The sequence below is a fragment of the Dermacentor andersoni genome, chromosome 2 (assembly GCF_023375885.2).
Source record: "Dermacentor andersoni chromosome 2, qqDerAnde1_hic_scaffold, whole genome shotgun sequence".
NCBI lineage: Eukaryota > Metazoa > Arthropoda > Arachnida > Ixodida > Ixodidae > Dermacentor > Dermacentor andersoni.
This window is the reverse complement of record NC_092815.1, coordinates 173,442,191-173,455,452: the sequence shown is the minus strand read 5'-3', so window position 1 is coordinate 173,455,452 and position 13,262 is coordinate 173,442,191. Positions and strand designations below refer to the sequence as shown.

The window sequence follows — 13,262 nt, the reverse complement described above, 5'->3', positions numbered from 1 at the left end:
TGTAGTTCACGTGCATTTTCCAGGACAGATTGTGTGTTAAGTGAATACCCAGATATTTGTACGATGAGACAGATGACAACGGAGTGTTATTAAGAAGATAGTGAGGGGTGTATTCAGAAGGACGGCTGGAGCCTCGCAGGTGTTTGGACTTAGTGGTGTTAAGTGTCATGAGTCATTCGCTGCAGCATGAAGAAATTGCGTACAAGTCTGATTGCAAACATGCTTCATCAGAGGGATTAGTAATTGAAGCATGAAGCACGCAGTCAGCTGCGAAAAGATCTATATGGGAGATAACGTTATCAGGAATATCATTAATGTAAATTAAGAACAGGAGAGGACCTAACACACAACCTTGAGGTACTCCAGAAGTTACGGAAACAAAAGGCGAGTCATGATCATTAACTGAGACATACTGAGTACGGTTGGAAAGAAAACATTTATTCCAGCCTAATACCTGATCGATAATATTAAGACCACCGAGTTTAATTAGTGATAGATCTTGAGAAACAGTGTCAAACGCCTCAGCAAAGTCTAAAAAAACGCAATCCACAATCCATAGCGCGATAGAGATCATTAGTGAAAGATAGGAGCTGTGTCTCACGCGAAAAAAATTTTCTGACGCCTTGTTGACATGAATTCAAAAAGTTGTTAGATCCAAGGAATGTAATGAGATGAGAATAAATAATGGGCTCAAGGAGTTTACAGGAAACGCCGGTTAAAGAAATGGGCCGATAGTTAAGTATTGAAGCTTTACTACCTCATTTATGCAATGGAACCACCTTCCAATCAGGAGTGTTGGAACAACTCTGTAATGAGTGTTCAAATATTTCATGAAGAATCAATGATGAGGAGGTACATGTACTGTTGAATAACTTCGTTGTAATGCCGTCGATACCTGAACGAGATGAAATCTTCTGTCTTTCAATTAAACATGTCAAACCAACCGAATAAATGAGTATTGGATCCATGGGTAAAAAAAACAGATGTACAAGGATGAAGGAGAACATTCGGCAAGGTAGAGGAAAAACACGAGGCAAAAGAATCATTTAACACTTGGCAGCAGTCGCTCAGGTGTATTGGAGTGTTGTGATCATCGCAAAGATCTACTGTATTCAGCTTATTCCCGCTGACCACATTCCAAAATTTCCTCGGATTGTCTCTAAAAAGGAGCGGGAGCATTTGCTGGTGGAAAATTTGTTTTGTTTCAGACGAAATTTGTTAATAATCCGCCTTAGCGGTGGCGTAAGCGTGCGAGCGTTCGGCCGTTCGGGTTGCCTTGGCCCACCGGAATAGCCTTTTTTTCTTGTTCAGTAGGCGCCGAAGACGCACGTTAAACCACGGAGCATGAGAGTTGGATATAATGCGTTCCTGAGGGATGAATTCATTAATTAAAAATTGACTTTTGCTTGAAATAAGGTTCAATTTTCACAAATGTTGCGCGTGTGGACACTTGGAATGAAGTGAGTGACAAAATCCGTTAGTTCGCGGTTTATAGACCCAAAGTCAGCGTTTTTGCAGTCTGGTATAACTTTTGGCGTTTTAGTAGCGGGAAAAGACGTGCGCAGTTCAACATAAATGAGGCAATGATCACTCAAACCAGGGCACTGGGGCTACCAAACTTCACGCCAACGGCAAAGCTCATGGCTCTACATGAGTACATCATCATCATCATCATGATCATCATCATCAGCCTGGTTACGCCCACTGCAGGGCAAAGGCCTCTCCCATACTTCTCCAACAACCCCGGTCATGTACTAATTGTGGCCATGTTGTCCCTGCAAACTTCTTAATCTCATCCGCCCACCTAACTTTCTGCCGCCCTCTGCTACGCTTTCCTTCCCTTGGAATCCATTCCGTAACTCTTAATGACCATCGGTTATCTTCCCTCCTCATTACGTGTACGGCCCATGCCAATTTCTTTTTCTTGATTTCAACTAAGATATCATTAACTCGCGTTTGTTCCCTCACCCAATCTGCTCTTTTCTTATCCCTTAACGTTACACCTATCATTCTTCTTTCCATAGCTCGTTGCGTCGTCCTCAATTTAAGTAGAACTCTTTTCGTAAGCCTCCAGGTTTCTGCTCCGTACGTGAGTACTGGTAAGACACAGCTGTTATAAACTTTTCTCTTGAGGGATAATGGCAATCTGCTGTTCATGATCTGAGAATGCCTGCCAAATGCACCCCAGCCCATTCTTATTCTTCTAATTATTTCAGTCTCATGATCCGGATCCGCAGTCACTACCTGTCCTAAGTAGATGTATTCTCTTACTACTTCCAGTGCCTCATTACCTATTGTAAACTGCTGTTCCCTTCCGAGGCTGTTAAACATTACTTTAGTTTTCTGCAGATTAATTTTTAGACCCACCCTTTGGCTTTGCCTCTCCAGGTCAGTGAGCATGCATTGCAGTTGGTCCCCTGAGTTACTAACAAGGCAATATCATCAGCGAATGGCAAGTTACTAAGGTATTCTCCATTAACTCTTATCCCCAATTCTTCCCAATCCAGGTCTCTGAATACCTCCTGTAAACACGCTGTGAATAGCATCGGAGAGATCGTATCTCGCTGCCTGACGCCTTTCTTTATTGGGATTTTGCTGCTTTCTTTATGGAGGACTACGGTGGCTGTGGAGCCGCTATAGATATCTTTCAGTATTTTTACATACTGCTCGTCTACACTCTGATTCCGCAATGCCTCCATGACTGCTGATGTTTCGACTGAATTAAACGCTTTCTCGTAATCAATGAAAGCTATATATAAAGGTTGGTTATATTCCGCACATTTTTCTATCACCTGATTGATAGTGTGAATATGGTCTATTGTTGAGTAGCCTTTACGGAATCCTGCTTGGTCCTATGGTTGACGGAAGTCTAAGGTGTTCCTGATTCTATTTGCAATTACCTTTGTAAATACTTTGTAGGCAACGGACAGTAAACTGATCGGTCTATAATTTTTCAAGTCTTTGGCGTCCCCTTTCTTATGGATTAGGATTATGTTAGCGTTTTTCCAAGATTCCGGTGCGCTCGAAGTCCTCAGGCATTGCGTATACAGGGTGGCCAGTTTCTCTAGAACAATCTGCCCACCATCCTTCAACAGATCTGCTGTTACCTGATCCTCCCTAGCTGCCTTCCCCCTTTGCATAGCTCCCAAGGCTTTCTTTACTTCTTCCGGTGTTACCTGTGGGATTTCGAATTCCTCTAGACTATTCTCTCTTCCATTATTGTCGTGGGTGCCACTGGTACTGTATAAATCTCTATAGAACTCCTCAGCCACTTGAACTATCTCATCCATATTAGTAATGATATTGCAGGCTTTGTCTCTTAACGCATACATCTGATTCTTATCAATTCCTAGTTTCTTCCTCACTGCTTTTAGGCTTCCTCCGTTCCTGAGAGCATGTTCAATTCTATCCATATTATACTTCCTTATGTCAGCTGTCTTACGCTTGTTGATTAACTTCGAAAGTTCTGCCAGTTCTATTCTAGCTGTAGGGTTAGAGGCTTTCATACATTGGCGTTTCTTGATCAGATCTTTCATCTCCTGCGATAGCTTACTGGTATCCTGTCTAACGGAGTTACCACCGACTTCTATTGCACACTCATTAATGATGCCCACAAGATTGTCGTTCATTGGTTCAACACTAAGGTCCTCTTCCTGAGTTAAAGCCGAATACCTGTTCTGTAGCTTGATCTGGAATTCCTCTATTTTCCCTCTTAGCGCTAACTCATTGATCGGCTTCTTATGCACCAGTTTCTTCAGTTCCCTCCTCAGGTCTAGGCTAATTCGAGTTCTTACCATCCTATGGTCACTGCAGCGCACCTTGCTGAGCACGTCCACATCTTTTATGATGCCAGGGTTAGCGCAGAATATGAAGTCTATTTCATTTCTAGTCTCGCCGTTCGCTCCCCTACACGTCCACTTTCGGCTATCTCGCTTGCGAAAGAAGGTATTCATTATCCGCATATTATTCTGTTCCGCAAACTCTACTAATAACTCTCCCCTGCTATTCCTAGTGCCTATGCCATATTCCCCCACTGCCTTGTCTCCAGCCTGCTTCTTGCCCACCTTGGCATTGAAGTCGCCCATCAGTATACTGTATATTGTTTTGACTTTACCCATCGCCGATTCCACGTCTTCATAGAAGCTTTCGACTTCCTGGTCATCATGACTGGATGTAGGGGCGTAGACCTGTATAACCTTCATTTGTACCTCGTATTAAGTTTCACAACAAGACCTGCCACCCTCTCGTTAATGCTATAGAATTCCTGTATGTTACCAGCTATGTTCTTATTAATCAGGAATCCGACTCCTAGTTCTTGTCTCTCCGCTAAGCCCCGGTAGCACAGGACGTGCCCGCTTTTTAGCACTGTATATGCTTCTTTTGGCCTCCTAACTTCACTGAGCCCTATTATATCCCATTTACTGCCCTCTAATTCCTCCAATAGCACTGCTAGACTCGCCTCACTAGATAACGTTCTAGCGTTAAACGTTGCCAGGTTCATATTCCAATGCCGGCCTGTCCGGAGCCAGGGATTCTTAGCACCCTCTGCAGCGTCGCAGGTCTGACCGCCACCGTGGTCAGTTGCTTCGCAGCTGCTGGGGACTGAGGGCCGGGGTTTGATTGTTGCGTTCATATAGGAGGTTGTGGCCAAGTACTGCACCAGGGTGGCCAATCCTGCTCTGGTGAGAGAGTGCGTTACCGGTTCTGGTCACCGGGATCAGGCCGCACTCCAGGCCTGGTTATGCAATTTTATCAGCACGCGGATTTTTTTTTTAATCCGGTGGAAAATTGCGCGGCACCGGGATTCGAACCACGGACCTCTTGTACGCGAGGTGGGTGTTCTACCTCTACGACACCGCTGCACTAGTTACATAATACCGTCAAAGAGATGTGGGAAGCGCAATGCCTCTCACAACTCAATAGGCTCGCACTTACAAAACCAGGTAGAGATCTGTTCGAAAAGATCCATATTAATCTGCCCTATGCGATAGGCCAAATGGAAGAGGTACCACGTGATGTGAGGAGACGCATCAACGGGTACCCCATGCCGCGGAACAGGCATCCCGCATATAACATCGAAAGGAGAAAAGCAGGATGGGAAGCCCTGCAGAAGAAAGGGGACGAGCAACCCAACACCCTTTACGTGGACGCCGTAGGGCCAAAGAATGGAGTGATGACTATTGTGGTCTCAACACCTTCAGGATCGATGGTGAACTGCGCTTCGATGAAAACATCCAACCCCACTCACGCAGAAGCAGCAGCTATTGCATTAGCTATAGCATCTAACCCCAACTCCGATGTGCTCACTGACTCCCAGAACGCCTGTCGCAACATCAATAATAGATTAATTCACAGGTAAGGGTTGTCATTGCTGATTAAGCATCCACTCAGCCAAGCCTCAGTCCTATGGTTTCCCGGTCACCTGGAACTACCAGGAGGAAACGAAACCGCTCACAGGCATGCCCGATCTCTCCTATACCGGGCGTCGCCCCCTGATTACCTTGAAGGGTGCTGCGACCTAACTGCTTTAGCAGTGTATGCTGACAATCTCCCACCATACAGAACAGCCAGGAAGGTGTACCCAACACCACATAAATCCCTCAATAAGTTAGAAGAGAACACGCTTAAGAGACTGCAAACTAATACATACCCAACGCCAGCTAAGTTACACCAGTGGTACCCTACACTATACTCCCCGCAATGCCCACACTGTGGAGAGGTAGCTAACCTCTACCACATGGTGTGGGCTTTCCAATTTAATCTCATAGTTGACTCCGTTCCCAATCCCTCAGAAGAGCAGTGGGAGGCTATCCTGCTCAGCGATGATCCTGACCGTCAGCACTGGCTGGTGGGGAGGGCCAGCGCAGCAGCAATAACCAGTGGACTACCGGACTACGCGGCCTACCCACGAGTTCTACGAATATTCTGCAAATAAAGATGTTTTCAATCAACCAGTTAATCTCTGATAGCCTTTCCGGATTCAACTAGTTTCTTACGCGATTGACGCGTAGCCACACAAAAATATTTACCAACGCAAAAGCTCGAGTCACGAAATTGGGAGCGCTGAGAAATTATATTTTCCCTTAGGGCCGAACAATGAAATCTTCCTTACCTCAGTAAGGAAGCCTTCATTGCGGTGAGGCCACCTTATGTCACTCTGAAAGCTTCCTTACTGAGGGGCCTCGGTGAAGGCTTCCTTGATGCTTCTTCAGGCTAAGGTAGCTCCGAAGCGACCTTCATGCATCCTTACGCCACTCCTGGCCCTGAACGAGCGCTTCACCTCACTGCTTAGCGACGTGACGCTTACTTGCGCATGCGCACTGTCGCCTTCCTGTGGAGAAGCGTGAGCACGGTACGTCTTGCGAAGCATGTTCGTTTCTGTCGCGCATACGGCATGAAAGCGTTGATAGGCGTGGCACGACGCCAGCTTGCCAGCGTTGCTGAAGCACATCTTTTGCACTGGAATGTGGTAGTACTTTTATGTTTAGTGAAGAAAAATAGAAGAAAGCGTTCACGCATCTCTACATTAGGTCTTGAATGCAAAAATTGTGCGACGTACAACATTTCTTTATTGAATAATGGTGTTGGCGTAAAGCTTTTAAGAGGTCATCTCTAACCCAGGCATACGGAAAGCGCTCCTTACGTGAGGACGGGCGAAGGGAGCTATGAGAGTACGCTTGCTTCCTCCATCGGTCCCTCGCTGTAAGGCGGCCTCACGTAAGGTGGCCTGACGTAAGGTTAGGAAGCGCTCGAAGGAAAGGAACGTTTCATTGTTGGGACCTAAGTTTTGATGAAGCGAATTTAGTAATAATGGGTCGTGGTCGTTTGGCGTCGTATTTGCCTAATCTATATGCAGGGGAGATACCATCGTCAGAGAAACTAATATTCAGATTTCTAGAAAGGACGTCGCATACATGATGTTCGGAATATGTCCATGTTTCAGATGGGTTTTCTGCAAGGTTACACAAATTAAGGTTTTCCCGACGAGATTAGTCCTCGAGCTCAATAAGACGTGAATTGAAAGCAGCAGCGTGGTCGTTGATGGTTTCGTTGATAATGCCTGGCAGATTCGTAATACCGTGCAATGCATCGAAGGACTCAACGAGGGAGTCAACAGAAGCGAGACGGGCGGCCAAGTCGGATACCTTTTTCTCCAGTTGCTCTTGGTTATTTTTGACGAATGTAAGCATATCGATCAGCTCAGCATAACAAGCATTCGACTTGGTTTACAGGGCAGTAATTGCGGTGAGGACGTCGCTGTGCTGGCCGTCCTTAAGACCGGGGTTCAATTCTGCGTCTCCAAAAAGAAGTACCTTGAACACATACACGTTCGCTGGCAATGTCACACAAAAGAAGTAGGCCAGAGAAGAATAAATGCTAGAACGTCTAGCGCGCAAGGGCGCGTATGTACGAACCTGTAGAACCTGCAGTTTATGAAACATTGGTACGTCCTAAGATCAAATATGCCTGCTCCATTTGGGGCCCTGGTCAAGCTAATCTAGCGAAACTTTGTTGAATTACTTCATAACAGGGCCGTTCGTTTCATTTTATCAAATTATGCACGTCAAGCAAGCATATAATCAATGAAACTGATGCTAGGTTTGCCAGACCTTGCAGTACGTCGTTAGTTTATGCGCTTATCCCTCTTTCATAAAATTGACTACGCTAATCCAGTTCTTAAAGACGAGTTGTTTTTTCACCCATGTTACATTTCACCTGGCATTGATCCCCAAATGAAGGTAGGGTACCACAATGCAACTCCAACCCTTACGTTTAATCATTTATACCAGACACTGCCGACTTGAACCACGTCCCCGCCTCCATCGTTGTCATCTCGGACACTACTAATTTCAAGAAGCTTGCCAAATACTACGTATGTACTCGCCACTCCTCTCTGTAACGCCCTCGGGCCTTGGCAGTATGTCAATAAATAGATAAAATAAATAAATTGCGAAATATACAGGTTTCACTCCATTTGCACCTGAACCGTGGTACTCTAATACAGCAATAATGCTGCAAATAAAGGCTACATCTCTGAGCTCGATGAGGACGCGCCTGACTGTTGGAAGACTAGGTGCAATGTGTGTCACCTACTGCAGTAGACCACGCACACCTATGAAGGAGCATTATGATTTAAATTTAAAACTGTTGATACTTTTTTCTTTGATATTGTGGACTTTATTATTACATTCAGCTTCTGGTTTCAGTAAAAAGCAGGACGTTGTGCAAAGCGTTGACCAGTATTCCACTGGTCGCTTCAGGGTGCTCTGACCCTGTCTGAGTAGTTCTGTCCCATCGCTTTCCTAACGGTCATTGGCGAATTAACAAAACAAAAGAAAAACCTCCACATATGTTTCAGTTGAGCGGCAACGCCCTTATTGGGAAACTCAAAGGAATGGCGGCATAACTGATTCAATGCTCTGAATGTACATGAATTATTTCACCGACACCGAATCACACTTCCCCACGACGTGGTTCCGTGCTGTAGATTTACGTCGTCATCCATGCATAATTTGCAGCGGCGACAGATTTGTTGTGTCAATCTACTGGGTGGGCAGTTCTGTGGCACAGTAAGGAGAAAGACCCTTGTCAATGTAGTGCCACGGGTTACGTTTCCATTCCTGAGTAACTTTCGCCACTCGAAAGCTGCTGTCGGAAATTGGCCGAATTTCTTTTTGACCACGGGTTAAGTCTTGCCCATTTTACCTTCTAAAACCAGCACATGAGTAGGGGCACGACATAGTCGGTAGCTTCGGATTAGTTTTGACCACCTGGGGCTTCTTTTAAAGGGCGCACGCAACACGGGATACGCGGGCGATGTTCCATTCCGACCCCAACGAAATGCTACCGCTGCAGCCGGGATTCGATTCGGTGCCCTGGCGTTTCGCAGCACGACGCCGAAGCCACCATGCCACCGTGGCGAGGGCTAACTACTGGTGCTATAACGTAAAGGTATTCGAAACTTTCTTACTCCAATTCTGCTATCAACCCTCCACGACTGGTAAAAAAATTTTCGAGCCACCACCCACTGTGCCTGTCTGTCAAGTAAAGTCACGAAAACCGTAAGAACGCCCAATCTGGATATATCTCTGCATATATCCAGATTAGATATATCCAAAGATATATGTGCACTGATATAGGTACACTTTGGATATATGTGCACTAGTTATGCATTATTAGACCGAACAAAAGAAATACTTTATCGTGCGACGCAGTTTGCGCCTTGAGCAAAAAAATTGGAGGACGCTTAAGCTTCGCCTTCAAGAGTGAAACGCGACAGCGTTCCCGTCGACCCACCAAGGGGTGTAAGACAATGCGCTACGGCGCAGCGATCACTTACGAGGCGCCCCGCATCGGACTTTGCACCCACCAATCACGCGGTGAGCGTCGAGCAACGCAGCGTTCGGCGCGGCAACAGAACGTGCACCTGAGCAAGCGGACGAACGAACCAAAGAACTCGGTGTCTCCGAGGGGGAAACGATCTACGCCAGCCAAACGTCGTGATCGGCACGGGCAGAGAGATATATAGATAGTTATCTAAAGAAAGGAAGGACGCTTGATTCTGCAGCCCGTGAGAGAGCACGGCGAAGCGTCGTCAGGCGAGAGGGAGTCGAGGCCGGGATGCGCCTCACACCGGTCGCCGCACAGCCCCAAGGCGCGCGTGGCGCGCCACCTGTCGGGGCAGCACCGTACATTGAGAGGAGGGGGTCTTCTGTGTCTGCCGCAAGATGGCTCTGCGTGTGCGGAAAGCGCAGAAAAAATGTAGCGGAAACGTACTTCGCTACTCGTGTAACTGCAACTTCTCTAAGTTACATGCTCATAATTACCGATATACACCGCAGTATAACTTTCTACGGCACGTTTCTAAGACAACACCGCATTCACTAGAGGCGCTTTTGTACCGCTTTCAAGCATCGAACTCGTGGCTGAGTCATTCTGCTTCTGGACGCCGTGCAGTACGGACGCAGAATGGAGGGCTCCTCGAGAGCTGCGAAAGCGGCCGACGTTGGCCGTGGTACCCCGTGTTCTGCGTTGCCCAAGGATTACCGTGTCATCTTGCCTCCGTTACCAACAGGTGAAGGACAAAGGCGCGCAGTTGTATTGCACTGCGACGTCACTGGACGGCCTTATAGAATCGACGACTTCCGGAAGCCCTTGAAGGATGCTGGAGTAATTCAGCAAGTAGGTGGAATTGGCGCCTACCAAATGTCGCACGTGTGGCTGCTGAACATGAAGACAGATGAGGCAAAGCAGACGCTGCTAGACGCCGGACCACTACTGGTGAAGAACCGGCCATGCCTCGTCATTGATCCAGCGAGGCAAGAACTCAGGATTAAGCTACATTGGGTCGCGTTCGACGTCACCTCTGAGATCATTCGACGAGCCTTCCGAGAGTATGGCGAGATAAAGGAAGTCATCAGTGATCGGTGGAAGGCCGAGGACTTTGAGGGCGCCGAGTCAACGACTCGTCTGGTGCGTCTTCTGCTGCGCGATGGTGTCACACCAGACCGCATCCCACATCAGATGCGTCTTGGTAGCGGCACTGCGCTAGTGGTTGTGCCTGGACGTGCCCCGTTATGCCTTCGTTGTCACAACACTGGACACATACGACGTGAATGCCGAGTGCCCAGGTGCGCTGCCTGCCGAGCGTTCGGGCATGAGCAGGCTAATTGTACTCGCTCGTACGCCAGAGTTGCAAGCGTAGGCGGTGAAGCAGACCGGAGCGAGATGCTCATGGACGAAGAGGAAGCGGAGAGCGTGGCTGGGATGGTGGCGTCTATCAGCGACGCGGCCGCAGTGGCGGCGTCCACCAGCTCAGCAGGTTCGCAAGAGAACAAGGCTGCAGACGCTCGGGCAGCAGACGCCACTCTGGAAGACGCTTCGACAGGAAAGTACGAAGAAGGTTCGGCAGAGCGCCCTTCTGAAACCCACTCTTTAGGAAAGCAGCTGCCACTAAGTGCGTCTGGGAGTGGTGAGAAAACAGCTGAACTCAAGACCGCAGTAAGCGAGGTCGTTGCGACGCTCGAAGACAGTGATTCGACGGATGAGGCTGCGATGGACGCCGAGGCAACACCTACGAAACGCCGTCTCGGCAAAGCAAGCACGGCTTCTCAAGACACCCGGCTACGAGCAACGGAGAGGCGGGGGACCGAGCCTGGAACCAAAAAGCCTCGGGTGGCCACCAGCCATCAGCGGTCGGCGTCGCTTACACGCGGCGGCGGCAAGTCGACGCCCTGAGCGTCGACTGGACTGTGTGTTGCTACAAGGCAAGGTCTGTGAGGGGAGCGCCGTAGGCTCGGTCTGGTGTCACTCGCCAATATGGAGTCCTTAGAGAGGTCGATAAATATTGCAACACTTAACGTCCGAGGGCTTAGTGCCAAGAGGCGGCAAAACCAACTTTACCGCCTCGTAACGGAGCACGATTTTGATATTGTAGCCATTCAGGAGACCAAAGTAGAGAGAGAGGATCAGACAGAGCGTATGGTGCGTCCTTTCACGAGACGCTATAACGTGTGTGTTGCCCATGCGGTGGGGAGGTCTTCGGGGTGCATTTTGTTAATTCGGCAGAGTCTTGGTGCTGTAGTGCAGTCAGTGACTACCTGTGAGTCTGGCCGTTTCATTATATCTGACTTTTCCCTGTCAACAGAAAATTGGCGAGTAATTTGTCTTTATGCACCAACTCAGGCTCAAGAGCGAAAGCTTTTTTTTTAAGAAATGGAGACGTACTTGAAATGCGAGCGTAGACTAATCCTGGCGGGAGATTTCAATTGTGTCTGTACGGAACGTGACAAAACCAGTGGGAAACACAATGATGCAAGTACTGCTGTATTGAAAGATTTGATTGCGGAATTTAATCTAGAAGACGTGGGTGAATGTCTTTGCGGTGGAAAAGCGGTCCTCTTTACCCACTTTCAGGGTGCGAGCCATGCTAGACTTGATAGAGTGTACGTGTCGGCTGAACTAATTCAGTCGTGTCGAGATTATCGAGTCACACCTGTTGCATTTAGTGATCATTGTTTGGTTTCTTTCCGTGTTGGAAAGGAAAAAACAAATAGCAAAGAATTTTCCTGGGATCTTTGGAAATTTAATGCAAACTTGCTGAAAGACGACGAGTTTTGTGAGCAGTTTCGCAAGGCTATAGATAAAACAACAACTCAAAACTTAGATAGTTGGGGACATAAATGGGAAGTTTGTAAGCAAACAATTAAATTGAAAGCACTAGAAAGGGCCAGTGTTTTAAGTCACGCGAAAAAAGAACTCGAGTCCCGTCTTAGATTGAATCTGAAGCAATTATTGGAAGCTGAAAGTATACAACCCGGTTATTTCTTAGAAGACATAAAAAGCATAAAGCAAAAACTTGAGCTGATAGACCAAGAGCGATACAATGGAGCATTGATTCGAGCCAGAGCTGAAAAATGGTGCACAGGAGAAATGCCGACAAAACGTGCCTTGGGAGTCGAAAAGAAATATGCTTCCCAAAATGCAATAACAGAAATAGAACATAATGGGGTACTGTCTACCAACAAAGAAACAATAGCAAGCTGTTTTTTGGAATATTACAAAGTATTGTTTTCTCGTGGCTAAGTTGACACTGATAGATTTAAAAAAGACTTCATGTCATTGATGCCAACATTAGATGATGAAACTAAGGAAGTATTAGAATTGCCCATAACAGTAGAGGAAGTTAAGAATGCGATTGACCATTTAAATAATGGCAAATCACCGGGACCGGATGGCTTAAGCGCTGCATTGTACCAGGCGTTTAAGGGTGTTATCGCGCCTGTTTTGACTGAAGTATACAACGAGGCTTACGCGAGCAAACATCTACCGCCGTCCTTTTTGTCAGCACACACGGTCCTAATACCAAAAACTGAAGACCCAATCAAATTACGTAACGTCACATCGTATAGGCCGATTAGCCTGACAAATATAGACTATAAAATATTAATGAAAGTATTGGCTAACAGGTTGCAGACCGTAATGAAAGATTTAGTCGGTCCACATCAAACGTGCGGAATAAAAGGAAGGACAATTATGACAAATATACACATAGCACGATCAATCCTTGAATGCTGTGACGCAATGCAACTAAGTGTTGCTATGCTGCAAGTTGACCTTGAGAAGGCATTCGACCGCGTGCCGCACGATCTGCTTCTATGTATGCTTGAATATGTGAATGTAGGCAATGTGATCAGCGAGGGTGTGCGGATGGCTTACGCCAGATGTACGACGAGATTGATAATAAACAAATCAGTAGGTGA

The 13,262-nt window shown here is 47.0% G+C and overlaps 1 protein-coding gene across 1 annotated transcript; it reads left to right on the top strand.

The window, feature by feature from the left end:
• The first annotated feature begins 9,783 nt into the window (after positions 1–9,783).
• On the top strand, positions 9,784–11,238 carry LOC126540430 (uncharacterized). The gene has a single exon (XM_050187247.3). It carries the CDS (start codon positions 9,970–9,972, stop codon positions 11,236–11,238), a length of 1,269 nt encoding a protein of 422 aa, XP_050043204.1. The 5' UTR covers positions 9,784–9,969.
• Positions 11,239–13,262: the final 2,024 nt, after the last annotated feature.

Coding starts and splice junctions, on each gene's coding strand:
- LOC126540430 (XM_050187247.3), top strand. CDS start 9,970: ATGGAGGGCTCCTCGAGAGCTGCGAAAGCGGCCGACGTTGGCCGTGGT.